Genomic DNA, 23,305 nt, shown 5'->3' with positions numbered 1-23,305 from the left:
TAGTTGATGGTAAGGCCTTTAAATAATAAAGTAAAAGAAAAAGAAAAAAGGATTGTTATAAATAGATATAGACTATATTATATTTATAAGATGAACGAAAAAGAAAATATGGTCCAACGGAGAGAGTATGCCACTTCCTATTACTATTACAGGTATATGAAATACTACCTTCCTTTCAAGTCAAATAGTAGTAAGACATAATAAGAAAGTGGTATTTAGAGCACTCCCAATGGAGTTCCCTAAAAACTCCCTTATTTCTCCCTAACTCCTGCCACATCAGCGCCACATCAGCACCAAAATTTATCCCCAGTTTTTAGCCAAGTGCTACATTGGTTTCTCCCTTATTTCTCCCTTATTTCTCCCTAACTCAACATTTCATTTTTACATCATTATTTTTTATATTATTTAATTTTCCCTACAAATGTATTTAATAAATAGACTAATAATGAACAATTCATCGTTGTATTAATCATTGGAAAATATAATACAACGAGAAAAAAAAAACTACAAATAAAAAACGCAAATAAACAAAGATTTAAAAAAAAAAAATCTAAGACGGAGGGGCCGGAGGGGCGTCGGGATCGAGCCCCAGCGTACTCTGCAGGTGTTGGATGCATTTCCAGAGGGCCGCCTTTTCTTCAGGGGTCCCGCCGCCGGTGAAGTACAGCGTGTACATCTGGGTCAGATTGGCGACATTGCTCGAATAAGTGGCTTTTTCTAAGTCGATGACGGATTCCGACGCGACTTCCGACGTTGCGCCCTTCCCCTTCCGCCTCCCCTTCGCCTTCTTCACTCCCTCCGGGCGCTCGTGCGGACCATCCCCACTCAAGTCGATGTGGGCCGCGCTCCCCTCGCTCTCCGAAACGCTAAGTCGCGAGCGCACCGATTTCCCGTGCAGCGCGTCGTGCATTCCCGTCCGGAATTTGGGGAGATCCTTCAGCTTATCGTAGATGTTCCAATACTTGAAGCCCTTCGTCGACAAGTACTGGCTACTATACATCCGGATGGCCTCATCTCGGACCATGTGCTCGTTCTGGCCACTCGTCATGTGAGTCATCAAGTTAGAATAAATACCGTTGAAGTGCCCGCAGTCCCTCATGAGGCGCTCCCAATGCCGACGGATCGCCTCGCTGCCATGGTCCTTCATTGAGGCAGTCTTGTGGCTCCTGTACTTCGCGGCAATCCGCTCCCAGAATATGATCTCAGTCTGGTAGTTGCTGCGCTCCGCGTCCTGTGACGTGTCCGCCCAGCAGTCGGCTATCAGCTCGGACTCTTGCAGAGTGTAAGTAGTCCTTACCCGCTTCGGCCTCTCATCGGAACCCGTATCAGTCGCAGCCGACGACGCCGGCGCCTTCCCCCTCCCGCTCCTAGAAGGCGGCTCGGTGGGCGTTTCTTCCACCTCGAAGTCCTCCGCGCTCAGTGTCGCGGCCTGAGATTCTTGGTCGCCTGGGGTTGATCCGGGGGTGTCGAACTGGGGCCGATACACATCGTCGGCTGGAAAGGGCATTCTGCCGGCAGAGTTGAAGTACGGAGAAAGTCTCCGCGCCGGAGGAGTCTGCAAAGGAGACGGACCCCCGTATGGAAGTTGGCCGGGAGGAGAACCCATCGCCAACAACGACTGCATCCACTGCTCGTTTGCTTCATCCGTGTTGGGAATTTGTGAACTCGACTCTTTCCCCTTACCCTTATCCTTACCCGATCGGGAACTTTTCTTCCAAAAGCTCATAATTTTGATGAAAATTGAAGATTGGGAGAAGAGATTGAAAATGGAGAGAATGAAGATTGTGGGTGATGAATGGAGGAAGTGGAGGAAATATTTATAGGGGTGGAATGTAAAATAGCCGTTGGGTTCAAAAAAAAAAAAAAAAAATTTTAATTATCGCCGATTATCGCCGAGCGTCGCCACAGTGGCCGGCGATCGCTCGGCGATAATCCGGCGTTAGAACGCCACTCGGCGAAGCAACGGCAACATTATCGCCGAATTATCGCCGACTTCGCCACAATGGCCGGCGATAATTCGGCGATAACCGGCGATTTATCGCCGAGAATTCGCCACCTCCATTGGGAATGCTCTTAGGAGTAAGTTAATTTAGAAAAATAAGGGTTCAAGGTTTAGGAGGTTTAATACTTACTTCATTTAATACTTACTTCGTTCCACAGTAATAGAGTCATTTCTCTTTTTAGTAAAAGTCAACACATTTTTCCACACATACTTTACTCTCTCTTACTTTTTTCTCTTTTCATCTCTCTATCTTTTTAATTTTCCACCTTATTCTCCATTTACTTAACTTACCTAATACAATTTTTCTTGATCTCCGTGCCGAAAAGAAATTCTTCCATTACTCTAGAATGGAGGGAGTATAAAGAGAATAGAGATATTGGTCTCATTAACCAAAATTTGGTAATTCTTACCAACATAAAAGTTAAGACATTAAAATCATGAATTTAAGTTTAGCAGTGGATTCCCCACAATATAATTCCTTCCCCTAATTAATAGGAAATTCGCTATAAGAGAAAATATTAAGGTTCTTACTACCAAAGTTTAAATTCATGTGAAATATACCAAATTAGGCCAAATTTTGTGATATTGTGGTGGACTATACCAAATTGTGGAGTTTTTATTATTTCTCATTTCTGGTACAAAATTTTTCATACTTAATTTTGACAAGATTGTGATTTTATGGATCAATACGTCAAAAGAATCAACATGAGAACAAAAAATGTGAAAAAATAAAAAGGAGATGGATTGACATCGACTCCGCCCTCTTTTACTTTATCAATTTTGTCTTAATTCTAATGTCATGTCATATACTTAGGGCATGTTTGATAAGTTAGTAATAATAAGATAGAGAATTATATATGGACATTTCTAATTGTTTGATATCATAGTTAGGCTTAACTCAAAGCCCAATATAAGACCAGAGCCCTATCTAATCTTACCAAAATTATAACATTAACCTTGTTTATGTATCTCACCAATTTGTCAAGTTAAGCCATGTTATTTAATATACAATACAAATTTAGATAATTTATTTTCTATCAAACAACAACGGAAAAAAAATCATATCTTTGCATATCTTGACATGAAGCCCGTATTTCTTATCTTGTTTTACATATCTTCTCATATCCCATCTTTTATATCAAACGAGTCCTTATATTTTTATTGGACAAAGGAAGTACAAAATTGTTGTCAAAGATAGGGCAGATATATAGTAAGGACTATTGCAACCGTATGAGCAAAACGATATTAGATTTGTCCCATTATAAATGAAACATAATCCTTTTTAGGCATTTTCACTATAAGTGAGACATTTGCTTTTATGGCGGAAAACAACACTCTATCTCTCTTTTATTTTAGGCATGTAGTCATGTCAGACGACATTTACGGAGTACGTACTCTTATCGAGTCAAATAAATATTATCTCCGTCCCATTAAATATGAAATACTATTTGGGAATCAACTGGGATTTTTATATAGTACTACTATTGTTTTGTGAGTTAATGAAGCGAGAATAAAGTAATAGGGATGAAAAAGTAGAGAGAAAATTGTTTTCATTTTAGGAAACGTTTCATTTTTAATAGGACAATCCAGAAAGAAAAACATTTTATCTTTAATGGGACGGATGGAGAATAAATCTCTTTTACTACTCTCTTCGTCCCACAATTAGAGTTACACTTTGTCATTTTGGTCCTTCCCACTATACTAAAAGTCACATTTTATTTTTTACCATAAATAGTAAGTAGGTCTCACATTTCACTAACTCGCCTAACTCACATTTTATTATAAAACCAATTTAAAAAAGTGGGTCTCATAATGCACTAACTTTTTCAATCCACTATTCTTTATTTGACTTAAATCTTGTGTTCACTAACTTTTTATATGTAACATTGGTCCTTCCGATTGCTAATTTTCTCAAGAATGGTACGTCCAATTAATTATACTATCCTCTGTCAAGTTAATTAATTATAGTACTATCCTCTTGTCAAGTTAATTAATTATAGTACTATCCCCTGTCAAGTTAATTTTAGCTGTCCTTCAAAAATGTCCCTTCCAATAAATCACGCCCACAACTACTCAAAAATGAAGACAGCTAGCAAGGATAGTACTCCATCCATTCCATACCACATTTGTCATTTTGACGTGTTTCGTATTATTGAAGTCATTTTCTTTTTTAGTAAAAGTTTATACATTTTTTTCCACTTACTATATTCTCTTTTATTTTATTTTCTTTTTATCTCTTTACCTATTTCATTTCATACTTTTTTTTCCCTTTATTTAACACAATTTTTATTAATCTCTGTGCCAAAAAAAATATCTCTACTACTATACAAAGGGAATACTTTTTTGGTAAGGGTATGAAAAATATAAAACAATAATCATATATCGGCTTTATCATATTGAAAAATATTTAAAATATCAAATTTTTTGATACATCGTACTCCCTCCGTCCCGGCTAAGATGACACATTTCTTAGCCAACACGGGATTTTAGGAGTTATTGGTTAAAGTATTTAATTGGAGAAAGAGGGTGGTGTAAGTATTAAAGTAGAGAGATAAAGAAAGATGAATATTTTAATTGGAGTGAGAAAAAGTGGTTGAGTGTATTAATTGGAGAGAGAAAATTACATAAAAAGGAAATGTGTTATCTTAGTTGGGACAAACTAAAAAGAAAACGTGTCATCTTAAGCGGGACAGAGGGAGTAATTTTTTATACTACTATATGATACCATACTGAGCATACCAAAAATTAAGATATATACCGTGTACTGGTATATAACGTAATCACGGTATATACCGAATTTATGGTGTATAATTATATCAATACTCCCTCTGTTCCAAGGTAGTTGAGTCATTTTTTTGCGGCGCCATTTAAGAAAAATTATGTTAAGTGAGTTAAGTAAAAGAAGAATAAAATGGGAAATGAAAAAAAAAATAGAGAGATGAAAAGAGTGTAAAGTGAGAAGAAATGTGTTTATTTTTACTTAAAAAGAAATGATGCCACCACTATGGAACGTACCAAAATGGCAAAATGACTCCACTACTATGGAGCAGAGGGGGTATATATTTAAAATTATAAAATATAAATAATATTCTAAAAATCCAAATATGTTATTTTCATTGATGTTGAAAGTCCAATATGCCGTAAAAGAATGATATACCAAATTTCAGTATAATTTTCTGAAAATAAAGTATGAATCAATATTAAAATTTATCATACCGAAAATAAAGTATACCAAACCTTAATACATCAAATGTTTTGATAAGATAAAAATATACAGTAACTTTTATCTCATACCAAATTTAAAATAAAATATACTACTAATATATGATAATTTGTGTAATACATATACCTTAGCTACCCATCCATACTTTGTTGGCAATGATAAAGAAACTTTAGAGATATGCAAGACGTTAGCAAGGAAGTCTTACAGTCAAACATTTCAAATTTAATTGAACGAGAATTTCAAAATTTAGTTTTTAACCATACAATAATATCAAATGGGTTTATTGTTTTACAAGGAGTAAAACAAATTATTTTATAAAAATAGTATTATGTTTACTTTTGGCTTGTTTTTACATGTTTAAAAATATAAGAAAACATAACAAAAGTCTTTGTTTTAGTAGACCGGTCGTGAGCGTCGTCCACTTTAAAGTAACACGTTCAATTCTGAACAAAGGAAAACAAAATTTCACAACCCAAATAGACTCTAACTACCTATCGTGAAATGTTGCAATGTTCGTTCGTATATTTCCAAGCCTTAACGAAATAAAGTGACAATGGTATGATATAGCACTGAACGGATCTAACAGCAAGACAAGTCTTTATGCTATCTACAGAAAGACGAAGGTCTTGATAAACTACAATTTCTTAATCAATATATTTAGCATTGAGCATACGTTATTGATTATGCATTACTTTGATCGAACAAAAGGTGTGGGTTTTTTCCTACCCAAGAATCCTGATATTTTGGATAGTGGTAATTAATATCTATCGATGCTAGGGTTGTTATCATGTTGAATCGTGCCCCATAATAGTTTGGTTTGATATTGTCCTCAAGAGGAGCTCTAAACTTTTATTATTCGGAACTTAGCTAGTTGGAAACCCGGATTGCTTGCAATTTCGGATTGGATGGGTAAATCGATATTATTACTGTAGTGGCTGATAATAATATTTTAATTCAAGTTTATATTAAATTGAGTTCAATTTAATTAGATAAAAGCTTCATTGGGTGTGGCCTGCATCCAAACCTCCATAAATCTTTGACTGAGCCCAATATGTAACTTAGAGACACAATTTTTTAGTGAAATTTTCGTCCCCCCCTCTCTCTGAATTAGACGCCTTATTCTCTCTCTCCTACTTTATGAGGGAGTTCTGTCTTCTTTATTTAAGTCTCAGTATTTTAATAAGATCAGCCTAGCCTGATATCGAAATATAGTTCGTGAATCAGTCAGAAGATTTTGTGGTCTAGTATTGAAGATCATCATGTGGAGAAGTAGCAAGCAATCTTCGATTCTTTGGAGAATCAAGAAGGCATTAAATCCTCTCCGTAGAAAAGCATGTTTTCATTCAAGTTTTAAGCATGATACATGTGATAAATACGCGAATAGGTTATATCAAAATAATCTGCTAAATAGATCTATTTTTCTGCTTTGTTTGAGCTTCCGCTACATACCCCAACGTCTCTCTCATCTTCTCTCGTTCTTCAACACAATAATATCATTTCCTTTCTCCTTGATTCCTGGAGCTTGGCTGCTGAACTTAAATAATTAACTCTTGATGACAATTCTCTTTAGGGAAAATCCCTAATTCTTTAACGAGATTGGTTTTTCTCGAAGAGTTGGATTTGAGTCACGACAAATTTGAAAGAAACATTGATGATATTGACAATTTGTTGTCTTTGGAGATGATAAATCTTTAGAAGAACAATTTTGATGGCTCAATTCCATATTTATTCATAAACTTCTAAACTCTGTGTTTTAAACCTGAACAACAACAAATTCCGCGGTGGAATCCCACAGATCATTGGACCAATCACCTTGTTCAACTCCCTTGATCTCTCTGAGAACAATCTTATCGGAGAAATCCTACTTTCTCAAGAAATTAATGCTCAGACAAAAAAAAAATGATATTTTTTCAAAGTTTGCAAACAAAAAAGACGTTCTCATAATATTTTAATGAAGAAGAGAGAATAAATAGATTGAAATACCCTTTATGGACTTGATTGTATTTTCGCTTAAATAAAGTTTGAAACAATGAAAAGTAGCTCAAATGATATTAGATTAAAGTTCAAGGACTTTAGAAGATATTTTCAAATGTTACATACCAAAATTGATACCTTAACAAAATTCACGAACGTAGAAAAATATTCTTCTGTTTTAACAATGTTATTAGATGCATGGGTCTAACTTTTGATATAATGTCACTGCAAAATTCTCTTTTAGAGCATCCCCAGTGGGGACGGACTTCCCATAGCCTTCCCAACGGACTTCCCAAAAACAACTCCTGCCACGTCATAAGGACCTCTCATAGCCTTTCCAGCACTGCCACGTCATAAGAACTTCGCACTGCACAGTGGCAGACATTCTATAGCCTTCCCGCGCGGACTTCCCGCAATAAAAAATATTCACAAATTCGCCAAATTAAACAATTTACGGAATTAAACAATGTGCGGTATTAAAATTTCGGCACAAATATGGAGAAAATGCAACTACTTTATTTTTTTAAAAAAGTAATCCTCCGTCCCAAGATATTAGAGCTCTTTCTTTTGGGCACAAGAATTTAGGAGATAGTGTAAAGTGGTGTAAATGGAGTTGGTAGTAAAGTAAAATTTTACCATAAATAGAAATGGCTCAAATATGTTGGGACACCCCAAAAAGGAATAAGGGTCTAATATCTTGGGACGGAGGGAGTACATAATTATTAAAAAAAAACTTAACCAACAAAAAAAAACTACCCCAAGCTTCGACAAATTGCCCCCCCGTCTCATTCCCCGGCATCAGACCCGTCCTACCCGTTGCCGGTGGTGCTGTCAACATCGGGCAGGGGTGGCAGCCTCAGATTTCTCCTCATAGTGTCGATCCCATCCTTCAACATCCGCTTGTACATGGGATCCCTCGTTGCATGCCACTTCTCCGTTGTTTCGATCATGAACTGCGTCAGCTGCAGTTCGGTGAGATTGGCCAGCTGGGAAGTGATTTGCGAAGGAGCTTCCGAGTGGACCTCTTGCGAGGCGCTGGAACTTCCCCTAGCCATCCGCATCGCGGCCTTTTTCCCAATCGGGCGACGGCGGCGGGAAGACGATTGAGGTGTCGGGAATTCTGTCTCGGCTTCGGGGAGTTCGTGGAACCAGCACTGCTGCTGTACTCGCCAGAGGCGTTGATCTTCGTCCGTTTCGGCCACCCAGCTTCAACACCCGCCATAAACTTGGGGGAATTCTCCACCTCAAGATAAACGTCCCAATATTTGAACTTCCCGAACCCCTTCTCACTGTCGGGGAACTGCTGGTGGGACAAAAGCTTCACATCTTCGAAGGTCATGCCGCTGGTTGCCGACCGGAGGTTCTTTTGGTAGAGGCCGGCAAATCGACTGAGTTGCTTCTTCAGCCGCTCCCACTGTTTCCGGTAATGCTCTGCACTGTGAGCCTTCCCATCGGCCGGTTTCCATTCGAGGTAGCTTTGGCTAATGCGGTACCATATGCTGTCGATGACTTGGTTGGACGAGACGTATGGATCCTCGATACACTGATCCATGCCTTTGCCAGCGCGACGCACTCCTGAATGTTCCAGACGGTCCTCTTTTTCCTGCCGCCCTCCTCCTCCCCCGCCCCATCATAGGTCACTGCACGCGAGCTAGTGGCCTTGCTCTTCCCCTCCCCTCGCGTCCTCGCCGGTGGCGCTGCTGGCTGCGTGGCTGGCGACGTCCGCGGAGATATCCCCAAATCATCAAAAGAGAACAACTCGGAGTCCGGGAACTGAGTCTCTAGGGCAGTACGAGTCTCCAGCGAAGTATGGACGGGAGAATCACTGCACAATAAATGCATATAGGGACGATGGACATTGTCCCCATGTGGTTGAGGGGCACCCTGCCTGCTCCCTCCCGTAGCGGCAGTGGATCACTGTTGCAGCTGGGGCATCATCCTCCCCGGTTGCATTTGAGGCATCATCCCCGACATCTGTTGCATTTGGGGCATCTGTTGTATCTGGGGCGTCATCATTCCAGGCATATTGTAGTACCCGGGCATCATCCAGGCATATTGTAGTACCCAAGCATCATCCCCCGCATTTGGGGTTGCTGCATCATCCACCCCATTTGGGGTTGTTGCATCATCGTCGACATTCCGGGCATCATCCCGGACATCGGTGCACTTCCGCTGGCATTTCCCCCAACTCGAGATGGAATACACAACGAGGGAATATTCTGCGTTTGTGACTCGCTCGTGACGAGGGAATCACTATCGTAATGCGACATATTTCGTCAGAAGAAATGAATATAGCGAGAGATAGAAACTTGTTAACACAAGTGGTGCGAATGAAATGAAGTTTAACGAGCCGTATATATAGAGTTTGAAAAAAAAAATTAAAATTATATCGGACGTCCGCATGCCATAGCGGACGTCCCGTAGCCTCCGCACGGGACGTCCATCCGCCTGCCTTCCTCGCCCAATGGCGGACGTTAGACACGTCGGTCCGACGCCCGGCGGATGGCCGCCGCTGCTGATGCTCTTACTCGTATTTCATAACTTTTTTAATTCTACTAATATTTTTTTTTACTTAAGAAGCATTTTTTACTTTTTGCAATTGAGATGATTACAACTTTAGTCTCTAAACTAAATTGTTAGAAAAACATTTCTAATTATTATTTTTTCAAATACCCTTTACGCTATAAAGGTTAGTTATCTATTTTCTCATAAGAGAGAAAATGTCACTAATTTATTTGTTTTCCTTCAAGTATGTACTCCCTCCGTCCCAATAAATATGAAACATTTGGTTTCTGGCACAAGATTTTATGCAAGTGTTGTTTTGTGAGTTAATGAAGAGAGAATAAAGTAAGAGAGAGGGAAAAGTAGAGAGAGTGATGTTTCCATTTTAGAAAACGTTTCATTTTTAGTGGGACAACCCAAAAAGGAAAACGTTGCATTTCTAATGAGACAGAGGGAGTATTATGTTGAGCAGTTAATTGCTATATACTTTGATGACTTCTCTATAAGGAATTCGATACAAATGAATGAACCAATTGTAACCTATAATAGGTGTTTTTCTCTTTAAAGAAAATGATACAAATAAATATCTCTTATACTCGCTCCGTCCCATTGAAGATGATCCACTTTTCTTTTTGGTTTGTCCCAACCAAGATGACCCATTACTTAAAATGGAAACATCTTTATCTCTACTTTATTCCCTCTCTCTTACTTTACTCTCTCCTCTTAACACACAAAAATTAACTGCATAAAATCCAGTGCCGCCCAAGGAAGGGGTCATCTTCCTTGGGACGGAGGGAGTAGTTTGGAGCTATTTGATACTCCTCTGTCCCATTAAAAATGAAACGTTTTCCTTTTATTCTGTCCCATTAAAAATGAAACGTTTCCTAAAATGGAAACAACTCTATCTCTACTTTTTCATCTCTCTAACTTTACTCTCTCTTCATTAATTCACAAAACTAACACTACATAAAATTCCGTGTCGATTCTTAAATATTTTATTTTAAGTGGGACGGAGAGAGTACAAAATATTTAAAAATTACTTACGCGTCGTTAGCAATAATAGGAAGTGAGATGAGACTTGAGAGAGTGAAAAAAAAAACAGATCAAAATAATAGTCTCTGAAAGACCAGGTGAGTGACGAGAAAAACAATGATGGCAAAAGTGAAGATATGCTCATTGGATAAAATAATAAAATAAAAGTGCAAAAATATTATAGTGGAAAAATCAGTTCAGCAATAATATATCAAAGGTCAATGCATATGGAGTTCTTTGTAAACACTGGCGTTTGATATAATTGCATAATTCAGGGGCTAAATGCTACTTACTCCGTTGTAACTAAATTCCGACGTAATTTTTGGGCATGAAAATTAAGAGATTGTACTAAAAAGTAGGAGAAAGAAATAAAATAGAAAAGATAAAGAGATAATAATATAAATAATTGAATAAAGTAATAATGGTCGAATGTTTTGTATTTTGTTAAAAAAAAGAAATTACTCAACTTAGTTGGGACATCTCAAAGAGAAATACTACTCAACTTAGTTGAGATAGAGGGAGTATATTTTCTAAAATAAAAATAGTTTCATCTCTATTTTTTTTTTTTTCTTATTTTATTCACTCTTTTCTAATTAATAAAATAACACTATATAAAATTTCGTGTCGAAAAACAAATCGCAAACGTACAAAAAATGCTCTTTATATAAATAAAATAACAAAAAGGCTAAAAAGTCATGAAATAGTAAATGGACTTCAAGTGATATTTGGTTAAACCTGTCTGATGATATTTTAAAAGATTGGGGACAGCGTTTGATATTGCTGCATTAATAAGGATTTAGTTCTTTCTTTAATTATAAACAGATGAACTACATCCGTCCCTAAAAATTTATCCCATTTTTTCATTTTCGTCTGTCCCTTAAAATTTATTTCATTTTATTTTTACCATTTTTGACAGTGAACCTCATATTCCACTAACTCATTTCTAATCACATTTTATTATAAAACTAATATATAAAAGTAGGACCCACAATCCACTAACTTTTTCAACTCACTTTCCATTATATTTTTTAAAATCTGTGCCGTATCAAAGTAGGACAAATTTTAGGGGACGAGGTAGTAGTATATTTTTCGTCACAGCTAAAACGATACACTTTTTTTTTTCAATTTCACTAAAATAAGATGATACTCCCTAATTTTATTTTTGGAAACAATAAAGCAAATTTTTTTAATACATTTAACTAATTCAATTATAAAATGTTTTAACTCAATTTTTTCTCTATTATACTTATTTTTTACGCTCACTTTTTTCTCTAATTAAACGCATTAATGAACTCTATCCGTTTTAATCAGAAAGAGGTAATGCAGGTAAGGAGGATAGTACTCCATTTAATGTCGGTAGCTACAATCTTTATCTACTCCATTTAATAACGGTACTTATATTTTTTAAAACCATATCTACTTCATTTAACGTCGGTACTTACAATCTTTTAAACCATATCTACTCCATTTAATGTCGGTACTTACAATCTTTTAAATCATGTACATCAGACAGCCAATGAAAGTGAGTTTACTGCCAAAGATTTCAAATTTTATTAACCATCATAGTACTACGAAACTTTATGCAATACAGATGCTTCCTCTATCTCCATTAGGAGTCCTATTCACTTTTGCACTCATTTTATAAAAATAATACTCCTAATAATACTCCAGTTAATATGAAAAAATGATAGAATAAGAAAGAAAATAATGTAGAGAAGAAAACGAATGTAGAAAAGTCAATATGGTTCCTAATGACGGATAGATGGAGTAATTATGTAGTACTTCCTCCGTTCTATGTTAATTAAGTCGTTTTTCTATTTTTGGGAAGTTTCAATTTAATTGAGTCATTTTTATTTTTGACAAAAAATTACACTCTCTCTTATTTTATTATTCCATCTGTTAATATCTCTTACTCCCTCCGTCCCAGATAATTCGTCCCAGTTTTCCATTTCGGTCCGTCCCACATAATTTGTCCCATTTCACTTTTACCATTTTTGGTAGTGGACCTCATATTGCACCAACTCATTCCTACTCACATTTTATTATAAAACTAATATATAAAGGTAAGACCCACATTCCATTAACTCTTTCAACCCACTTTTCATTACAATTCTTAAAACCCGTGTCCGGTCAAAGTGACCCGAATTATCCGGGACGGAGGGAGTACTTTATTACTCCATCTGTTAATATCTCTTACTTTATTAACCATCCACTTAACACACTATTCTTAAGCTTCGTATCAAAAAGAAATGGCTCATTAATATGGAACGGAGAGAGTAACAAACTTTTGAAATACTCTCGATGTCCCTTAGTATAAAATATTAACTTTTTAATTTATAATAATTAATAAAATAAAAAGAAGATAAAAATAAAAAATAATTAAAATATTACTAGTAGAGAATATATAGATCTTAATTTATTATAGAGAGTAAAATTTTATTAAATTAGAAAGTTCATATTTTTAAGGATTATAATTGAAATGAAATATAATAGTTTATATTTTTAAAGAGAAAATACTACTCCATACTCTCTCGTGCCAATAAATATAAAATATTTGAATTTCGGCACAAGATTTATGCTATGTTGGTTTGTAAATTAATGAAGAAATAGTAAAGTAAAAGAGAGAAAAAAGCAAAGATGATGTTTTTTTTCATTTTATGAAACGTTACATTTTCAATTGGACAACATAAAAGATAAATATTTTATTTTCCCTTAGACAAATGGAATATTTCTAAAGAACAGAGAAAGTATGAAAGACGAACGAATAGTGACATTGTTGTCAAATATTTCAAATTTCATCATGTAAGAGAAAATTTTAAATTATACTATTTCCTTTTTCTCGGCTAAAATGACACATTTAATAGTTGCCACATAATTTTTGGAATTATTAGTTAATTTTTTTAATTGAGAAAATAAAATGTGAATGTAATTATTAAATGAAAATTGAATGAGAGTTGAAAATTATAATATTCAATTTTAGATTATCACAAACTAATTAAGTCATTTCATTTAATAAAAAAATTAAGCATATATATAGGTCACTACTCTTTTATTCTTTTTCTATTCAATTTTATGTTATTAACATTTAACTAACTAACACAAGTTTTTAAATATCCATGTCCAATAAAAACTCCCAAACTAAAATGGAATGAAGGAAGGGAGTAATTCATTTTTTTCTAAAAAATAATCTCATTTGAAAGTATATTTTATTTATTAAAAAATTAAAAAAGAGGAAGGAAAGTAAATAAAAAAGAGAAAAATAAATAAATAAATCATTAGTAAAAATGGGACTAATTTTAATAGATATTAAAATGGAATAATGAAACTATTATGTTGTTAAATATTAATACTACTATTAAACTCGACATAATTGATTAACCACGTCAGTTGTGATTTTATAGGGATAAAAATCCGTCCAAAAAATAGCTGGGTTTTTCAGCAAAGGCAGACCTGCCTGGCTTTTGATTAGGACTAACCCGACTCACGTAGAGTCTCTGGAGTGTCGTGCAGTCTTCAAAACGAGATTAACTCTTTCTACATTTCTCCAATCGAAGCGTACTATACTCACACGAAGCTCTTTTGAAGAAGAAGAAGAAATTAGTATCCCGTTTAAGAAACATCATTTCAGGACATTTTTCCTTCAAACTCAACATACTTATCAAAATAACCTATTGATTAGACAAAAACAAAGAAAATTAATCCCAAAACTAAGTAATTCGTGCTAAATCTTACCCCATAAACTATTTAGTACTCCATTCGTCTCACAAGAATATGTGCTTTGGAATGTGCACAGGTTTTAGTGCACAGTTGGTAAAGTAAGAGAATGATAACAAGAAAAAATAATTAAAGTGTTATTAGTGGAGAATGGGTTCCACATCAATAGAGAGAAAAAAAATTTCTAGATTAAAAAGTGCATATTATTATGAGACAGACTAAAAAGGAAGGATTCCATAATATATTATGAGATGAACCTTCACATTCTTATTGGATGGGAAGAGTATATGATAAGGATCAGTTAGCCATTTTTCTTAATGAGTGAATTTGCGCAATGAGAACGGGCACACAAGCTTTCACTCACAAAACCCCTATTAGATCTATTATTGGACATAATTAAATACTCTATTTGATGCAAGATGAGATTGTAAAGATGTTTTTTTGGAAAAAAAATAAAACACTATTCTATACTCCCTTCGTCCACGAATAAGAGTCATGTTTACTTTTTCACACTTGTTTTGTAAAAATGATAATAAATAGTTAAAATAGAGATATGATAAAGTAAGAGAGAGAATAGTGTAGATAAGAGTCTTATTTATACTATTCTCTCTCTTACTTTATAATTTCTCTACTTTAACTATTTATTATCATTTTTACAAAACAAGTGCGAAAAAGCAAATGAGACTCTTATTCGTGGACGGAGGGAGTATATGTTTATGTGTTCTGCATGTAGAGAATAAAGTAAAATAGTGTATAAATATTGCAAGTCATATATCCACAACAATAGTGCTTCTATTTTTAGCCACAATCCATTTTTTATCTGTTAAGTCAAAAATTAATTATTTCAACCAAATCGCATGAAATAAGACAACCTCATTTTCAATCTCATTTTCTGCCACTAAACTTATTATACGAATTTTATCATTTGTAAACCTTTTTAATTTCATTTTTGATTCTCAACAAATAACAAAATTAAAATACCCATACGATATAAACAACACTACAATAATAATCCTTTTGCTTAATTAAGATTTCTACATTAAACTTCAGTTGTTATGCACCCTATAAATAGAAAAAGAAAGACAATATTTAGAGAGAGATTAAATTAATAAAATTGAACAAAAACTCAAAATATAAATCATTTCATTTCAGTCGTATTATGCAGTTGAAAAACGCTGCAATAAGGTTAAAAAGTCAGCCGCAAAATCGAGCGGACCGCCAAGGCTTCGGTTGATTTTCCAGCACCATTGATTTGCAATAAGTCTGCAAAATACGGCTGCATTTATGAATATAGCCTAAGTGAAAAAGAAATTAGAAAATGTGTTAATCTAAGCGTGTATAAAAATCTAAGCGCGTGGTAAAAAAATTTATACTACCTCCGTCCCAACTAAGTTTGATAGAAATCCATCATCCTAAAACCAATTGGTGATAGAAGGAGAGGCCATGAGACTTATATACTAGTTTCAATTTTTTCCAACTAAGTTTGATAGAAATCCATGGATTCCATCCTAAAACTAATTGTTGATAGGAGGGGCCATGAGACTTATATACTAGTTTCAGTTTTTCTCTTGACACCGATGTGGGACAATTATATGTTACTTTTTTAGTTTTAATTGTCAATACCCTCCCTCAAAGACACCGACGTGAGACAGTTATATGTTACTTTTTTTAGTTTCAATTGCCAACAAAGTTGAATCATATTTATTTTTTGGATGTCCCAACTAAGTTGAGTCATTTTTCTTTTTGACTAAAAACAAAACATCCAATCACTCTTACTTTATTCCATCACCCACTTTGCTCTCTCTTTATCTTTCATATCTCATACTTTTCAACACAATTTCTTAATCTCCATGTCCAAAAGTTATGTCTCAACTTAGTTGGGATGAATGGAGTATCTCTCATATACTTTACTCACTCTTTATCTCTACATTTTAACCCACTTTATTTTATAAAGTTAAATAATTTCTTAAAATCCATGTTGGTCAAATATGAAACATTTAATAGCAGACAAATGGAGTACTTTACTCTTCTCTATTTTAATCTCTAAATTTTAATCTTTTAACACGTCACTTTCTTAAAATATCTTGTCCAATAGAAATACCCCTACTAGCATTACACTACTACTGCTTCTCGATCCAAAAAAAATAAAAATCATGTTAATCTAATTAAGCGTTACATCTTTATTTGCATATTGTCGGAGAGAGAGAGAGAGAGTTATCGGCAATGGAGAATGCGGTGTTGAAACTTCTGCTGGAGAAACTCCATAACATGAAGACTGACGAAGAGGAGGAGCTGAAGATGCAACTCCGCAGGGTGGAAGGCTTCCTCAAAAATTTCACGGCGAAGCAGCGGAAGTACGATCCCGTCGTGAAGGGGCTCGTCCACCAGGCAACTGACCTCATTTACGAGGTGGATGACGTCATAGACTCCATCTTGATCCATAAAGCCAATCAGATTCACACTAGTCTCCGCTTGTCTTTTAGACGTCGCTGGATGCCAGGCAGATCAACAAGCCAACTCACTGGAGTTATCGCAAAGATCAAAAGCTTCTTTTCATCCTCCGATGAGGTGAAGTCTAACTTCGCCATCGACCAAGAGAACAATGAAGACAATTTGAAGGTTATTATGTTCATTTCTCTACCTTTATTTCTTTCATTAATTAGCAAGTTTTCGGTTTAGGGTTTACGGTTGTTTGGGGGAAACCGGCCACGATACCATTACCAGCAGCCGGATAGTATGAATTAGGGGTGGGTCGGCCGAGAACGTGCCTATCGTACTGAAAACTGTGGTATGATAAAAAAATACTTATATGCTTATACCATACCGGATACCAAAAATTAGGTATGGCTAATTTTTTTATGCTATGTATAAAACAAAATTAAACAGAAAAAATATTCGAAAATCAACTTTTAAATCCTAGTCTAGACATATTATTTGGCATAATCAGTTGGTATGCCCAACTAATAATTATATTCCAACTATACATGAAAATTAATGGATGTAAATCTATATTCAGTTATTACTTTAAATTATGAAAAAATTTCTAAAATATTTTGAACCTTTGTTAAATACTTTCAACTACATATTGAATCTAATGAGAGTAATCTATGCGCATAATTATACATGCATTTGCTATTTTTTTTATTTTCAAATTTCTTTAATTTGTTCTTGCTGAAAAAAAAAAGTACAAAAATTAAAAATAATTAATACAGTAATATGTTAAGAAAATTTAAATTAATATGTTAACAAAACTTAAATTAACAGCCAAACTTCATTATTTATGTAGAATACACGTGATTTTATATGCACAAACAAATATTCAACATAAATAATAAAATTTGGCTATTAATTTAACATTGTTGATATATTATTAATTATTTTTAAAAAAAATCTACTTTTTTATAGCATAAAAAAATTTAAGAAAAATTTAAAATAATAAATAAAATAGCTAAAACATGTATAACTATACAAATGTTTACTCCCATTTGATTGTATATGACGTAAGTCCAAAAGATTTTGCAATTTTAGAGTAATACTCCCTCCGTCCCACAAAGATAGTCTCACTTTGACCCGGCACGGGATTTAAGAAATGTAATGAAAAGTGAGTTGAAAAAGTTAGTGGAACGTGGGTCCTACTTTTATATATTAGTTTTATAATAAAGTGTGAGTTAGAATGAGTTAGTGGAATATGGGGTCCACTACTAAAAATGGTAAAAGGTGAAATGGGACAAACTTTGTGGGACGAACGGAAATGGAAAAATGGGACAATCTTTGTGGGACGGAGGGAGTAGTTGAATTTAGAGTTATACTGTATCTATTAATCCATGTATAGTTATGCATAGTTGGAGAATAACTTTTTTAGAGTTCCACTTGTCAAATAGTAATTATTTGTTGGACATACCAATTCATTATGCCAAACTGTATGTCTAGACTAGGACACTTTTTCTCCTATGTCAATACTCTCTTTGTTCCATAATAATTGAGTCATTTAATTTTCTACATTCATTTTAGAAAAATGATACTATCTCCGTCCATAAAAAAATAAGTTTTACTATTTTGAAATATGGAAAGTTTCTAATTATGAACCATATAACCATTAACATCACTCTTCTCTTACTTTTTTCCACTCTCTCTGCACTTCTATTTATTACTATATCCGTTCCAACTAAGTTGGGTCAAAACTTTTGGACACAGAAGTTAATAAATAGTGTTTAATGGATTAAATGAAAATAAAGTAAAATAAGAGAGAGGAAAAAAGTAGGAGAGATAGGAGAGGGTAAAATAGGTGATAATAAAGTAAGAGTGCTTAGATGTTTTGTTTTTTTAAAAAAAAATTGCTCAATTTTGTAGGAATGTCTCAAAAATGTATACGACTCAAGTTAGTTGGGATAGATGAATTATCATTCTTTTCTAAAATGAGCGCAGAAAATGAAATGTCATCGTGTAACGGAGGGAGTTCTACTTAGTAAGTAGTATGCAAATACATAACGTCCTTCAATTTCAAATCGATTCGGGACAGTTTTTATGAACTACTAGTAGTTTTCAAAAGTGGGGTATATTGATTGTAAATATACCACAATTTTATATACGTATATATAGGAGGAAGAGTGGGGTATATTGATTGTAAATATACCACAATATTTTATACGCATATTATACAGAGGAGGAATGATATGACACATATCTTATGTGAGCGTCATTTTTGTTTGACGCACGTTTAGAGTTGTTCGTTTCAATTTATTTATTTAGTTTAATTCTAATACATTAAAAAATATAATTGAAATTTTTAATTTCACAAAATTCATAAAAATCAAACTTGATTGTTATTTTATTAATTCATTTGAAATTGTAGAGCAAACGAGTAAATCGAGCTTTGATTTTATGAATTTTGTGAATATAAAAATTTCAACAATATTCTTTAATATATTAGAATCAAACTAAATACATAAATTAAAACGAACAATTTTAAACATGCTTCAAACGTGACTAGTGCTTACACAAGGAGCTCACGTCACAGTGTAGGTAGCATATCATTCCCCCATATAGAGTACAGTTTATCACTAGCCAAATAGTAAATACTAACTATCTATCGAGTATTTGAGTATTTAGGCTTGAGAACTAAATTTTGTTTAGAACTCCAATAAAAAATTCTGTGTTTTGAATCATCCGTGATATTGCGGTAGCAACATTTGAACTTGATCCTGAAATATTTTTTGAACAGGATACTGCTTTAAGACGATATAAAATAGTGGGTTTTGAAGAGGAGATGATTACATTGATTGGATACCTTTGTGAACAAACCGAGCAACTTGATGTCAGCGCGATAGTTGGTATGCCCGGGATCGGGAAGACAACATTAGCATGGAATATTTATGCAAACCCAAAAATCAAGGATGAATTTCCAATCCTTATATGGGTTCATGTCTCGGATACTTTCACGGATAAGAACCTCTTTCTCGCCATTTTGAGGAATTTCTCGCACGATGATGTAACTGAGAAAAGTGTTGAGGAGTTGGCCAAACTAGTGTATGGCCATCTAGAATGTGGAAAATTCTTGATTGTCTTGGATGATGTACGATCAGTTGAGGATTGGGATCGACTCAAAAGTGCTCTACCAATATCCAATAAGTTAGGCAAAGTGTTGATCACCACTTGTAATGAGGCAGTGGGGCGGTATGCTAGCAGAAGTAGACTTCCTTACAAGGTTCGCTTCTTAAATGATAGCGAGAGTTGGTCGCTGCTCCAGTTTGAGGTTTTTGGTAAGCAAGATGGGTGCCCTCAAGAGCTGGAAAGCATTGGAAAGCTGGTAGCAAAGCAATGTGAGGGGCTGCCGCTTGCAGTAGTTGTCATGGGAGGTATTGTTGCTCAAAAGGACAACCCATCTTCAGATATGGCGGACAGGAAAGCTGCATGGATCGAGGCATGTCAAGACATCCCTCAATATCTTAATGAGAAATTTTACGATGATTTGCCCCAACACTTGCAGCTTTGCTTTCTCTATTTTGGGATGTTCCCTTCTAACTTTGAGATATCAGTTTGGAATTTGGTAAGAATGTGGATTGCTGAGGGGTTTATATTGAAAGAAGGGGTTTTGAGTTTGGAGAAAACTGCTGAGAATTATCTAGAGGACCTTATCAACAGGCACTTGGTTGTAGTTGGCCAGTATGGTGGTGATGGTAAAGTTAAAACATGCCGCATTCATCATACGCTCCATGATTTTTGCAAAATCAAAGCTAGAAAGGAGAATGTCCTTCAAGAAATTAGGTTTATAAATGGAGTCTTTGAACCCCCAGTTTCTCAACTGTCACTCAGTCGCCGTCTTTGTATTCATTCCTATGTTCCTGGTTTTCTGGATTCCAAACCTTCATGTCCTCGTGTCCGTTCCTTTGTCAGTTTCTCCAGTGATGAAACTAACTTGCCTCCAAATAGTAACTCAGCTATCCCCGAAGCTTTCCAACTACTTAGACTTTTAGATATCAAGCCCATTGTATTCTCGAAATTTCCTAGAGACTTGTTCCAATTGATTCACTTGAGGTACCTCGCTATGTCCTTGTCTATAAGTTCTCTTCCTATTGGCTTCTCCAAGCTTTGGAGCATGCAAACTCTTATAGTGGAGACAACTTGTCGTACCCTTGAAATCAAAGAAGACATTTGGAAGATGGCTAACTTAAGACATTTTAAGACAAATGCTTCTGCTGATTTGCCCAGATCTAGTAAACCTACACAAGAAGCTCTAGAGCTCCAAACACTTGGCATGCTTTCACCCCAAAGTTGCACGGAGGAAAATTTGGGCAAGGTTCGTAATTTGAAGAAATTGGGCATTCGTGGAAGACTCTGTGTCTTAATGGATGATAAGGAAGACTCATTCAACAGTGTGGGAAGACTGGCTAATGTTGAAAAGTTGAAGCTATTAAATGATGTATTTCCTCATGCACCTTCACTATGTCGAGTGCAGAGTCTTCCCCCCGCTGCTAACTTTCCTCCGGGATTAAGGAGCCTAACACTATCTGACACGCTTCTTGATTGGAGTCAGATGCACATCCTAGCATCTCTGGAGATGCTGAAGGTTCTCAAGTTGAAAGAAAAAGCATTTGTGGGCCATACCTGGGTGACAGATGATGGAGGTTTTCGCAATCTTGAAGCATTGCATATTGGGCGCACAGATTTAGTGATTTGGCTCACTTCAGCCTATCACTTCCCAAAACTTATGAATCTTGAGCTGTACAAATGTGTGAATCTTCAAGAAGTTCCGATTGAACTTGCTGATATACCAACATTCCAAAGCTTGGAATTGTACCAAACTGGACTTGCGGCTGCTTCTGCAAATAGGATTCATGAGAGAAAGCAGAAGTATATTCAAGAGCTAAGCAACAAACACAGATCTGCTTCACATTCACGCTCTAGAGCGTTCAAGCTCTCCGTTTTTCCTCAAAATTAATTGATGGCTCACACCCTTATTGATTCTCACTTGCAAGGTAACCTTAGCGCATGTTTGGTAGGGTATATAATTCATCTAGAGATGGAATTCTATGAGCAAAAATGACATTTTTGTTCATAGAATTTCATCCCTAGATCTTGTTTTACACCCCTTCATTGAATGAAATTGGTGTGCAGATGCGAGCTGAAGTTTCAATGAGATTAGGGAAGAATGGGTGCATGGGAATCTTGTCAAGAAAACCTCTTCTACTAGTTTGCATAAATAGAACTGTGCTTTGATTCCGTACGTTATTCCAGACTGTAATGTTGTTTGTTTTACTAGTTTGCTTGGGTGTGACTGTGGGAGACTTTGTCTTTATATCATTGTAAACTTATAATTATGTTGACTTGGGACTTTTGTCACTGTTGTTACGGTAACTATGGTTGGAACCTTTTATGTTATCAACACACTTTTTCTTCTAGGACGTATATCAGTATATGTATGCATTGCCTGTGAGAAAGTGTTCGTTGAATGTCATGGGTTGTGTACTTATGTTAATGCTTACAAACCATTAGAATACGTGTTTGCATTTTCGGCGATGGATGGAACGACGGCCGAGTCTAATGGGACGAAGAGAATATTATAGTTTGAAGATTGAGCATGTCTTCTTAGCACTCCCCCTATAAGGTAGGCGACACAAAATACTATGCAATTTACAGATTTATTTCATGCAAATCATTACAATTACTAATATCTAATAACGCTGGTTGATATTTGTTCTAATGTTGTAGTTAATGTCAAATGTCACGTAGAATTCCATGGATTGTATTTAAAACTAATTTATCTATATATACATATATAAAATGGCATTCTTTTAATATATCTATAAATTTTGGGGTTTAAATATGAATATTTATAAGTTATGGATGATTGAGTATAAAATAGATGATAATAGATGTTGTAATTACAAATTTTCATTATTATTTAGAAATTAATTATAAATTATTGCATTAAGTAACGGCCAATCATCATGGTGGACTACACAAATCTGCATTGAAACTCATTTATTCATAATAACAAACGTACTATAACTTTAAATCCATGGCTAATAACAACAAAAACGGATAAGAAAAGCTAAATTTTGTAACATCTACTGTGTTACTTTTATAATTTGTGGTGTTTTAATTCCATGATCTCTCATGGACTAATTTTGCACCTATAAAAGGCATATAGCTGTGGATGAATCACACACCAACAAAAACATTCTCCATTCTCTCTCAAGCTCTCAACATTTTATTGTACATTTTAGGAACATTGTATTACTCAATTTTTGGAACCCCATCAAGTTCATCGGTGCCTAGCGGGTTTGAGATGTTATGTACGTTAGGAGAATTTCATCTTTGGGGATAATACGTCAATTCGAGAGCACTAACTATAATGT

At 35.0% G+C, this 23,305-nt stretch overlaps 1 protein-coding gene across 1 annotated transcript; it reads left to right on the top strand.

Annotated features, from left to right (window-relative positions):
* The first annotated feature begins 16,560 nt into the window (after positions 1-16,560).
* On the top strand, positions 16,561-22,345 carry LOC125217849 (putative late blight resistance protein homolog R1C-3). Its single transcript, XM_048119411.2, has 3 exons — positions 16,561-17,066; positions 19,669-21,922; positions 22,062-22,345. Exons 1-2 carry the CDS (start codon positions 16,671-16,673, stop codon positions 21,883-21,885), a joined length of 2,613 nt encoding a protein of 870 aa, XP_047975368.2. The 5' UTR covers positions 16,561-16,670; the 3' UTR covers positions 21,886-21,922; positions 22,062-22,345.
* The last annotated feature ends 960 nt before the right edge of the window (positions 22,346-23,305 follow it).

Source organism: Salvia hispanica, chromosome 2 (assembly GCF_029641045.1).
Source record: "Salvia hispanica isolate PSC_SH4W2 chromosome 2, Shi_PSC_v1, whole genome shotgun sequence".
NCBI lineage: Eukaryota > Viridiplantae > Streptophyta > Magnoliopsida > Lamiales > Lamiaceae > Salvia > Salvia hispanica.
This window is presented reverse-complemented; position numbering and strand designations above follow the sequence as displayed.

Bases quoted from the DNA above. Each gene is read 5' to 3' on its own strand.
- LOC125217849 (XM_048119411.2), top strand. From the start codon at position 16,671: ATGGAGAATGCGGTGTTGAAACTTCTGCTGGAGAAACTCCATAACATG. The intron at 17,067-19,668 runs GTTATTATGTTC...TTTTTTGAACAG, and splicing joins ACAATGAAGACAATTTGAAG to GATACTGCTTTAAGACGATA.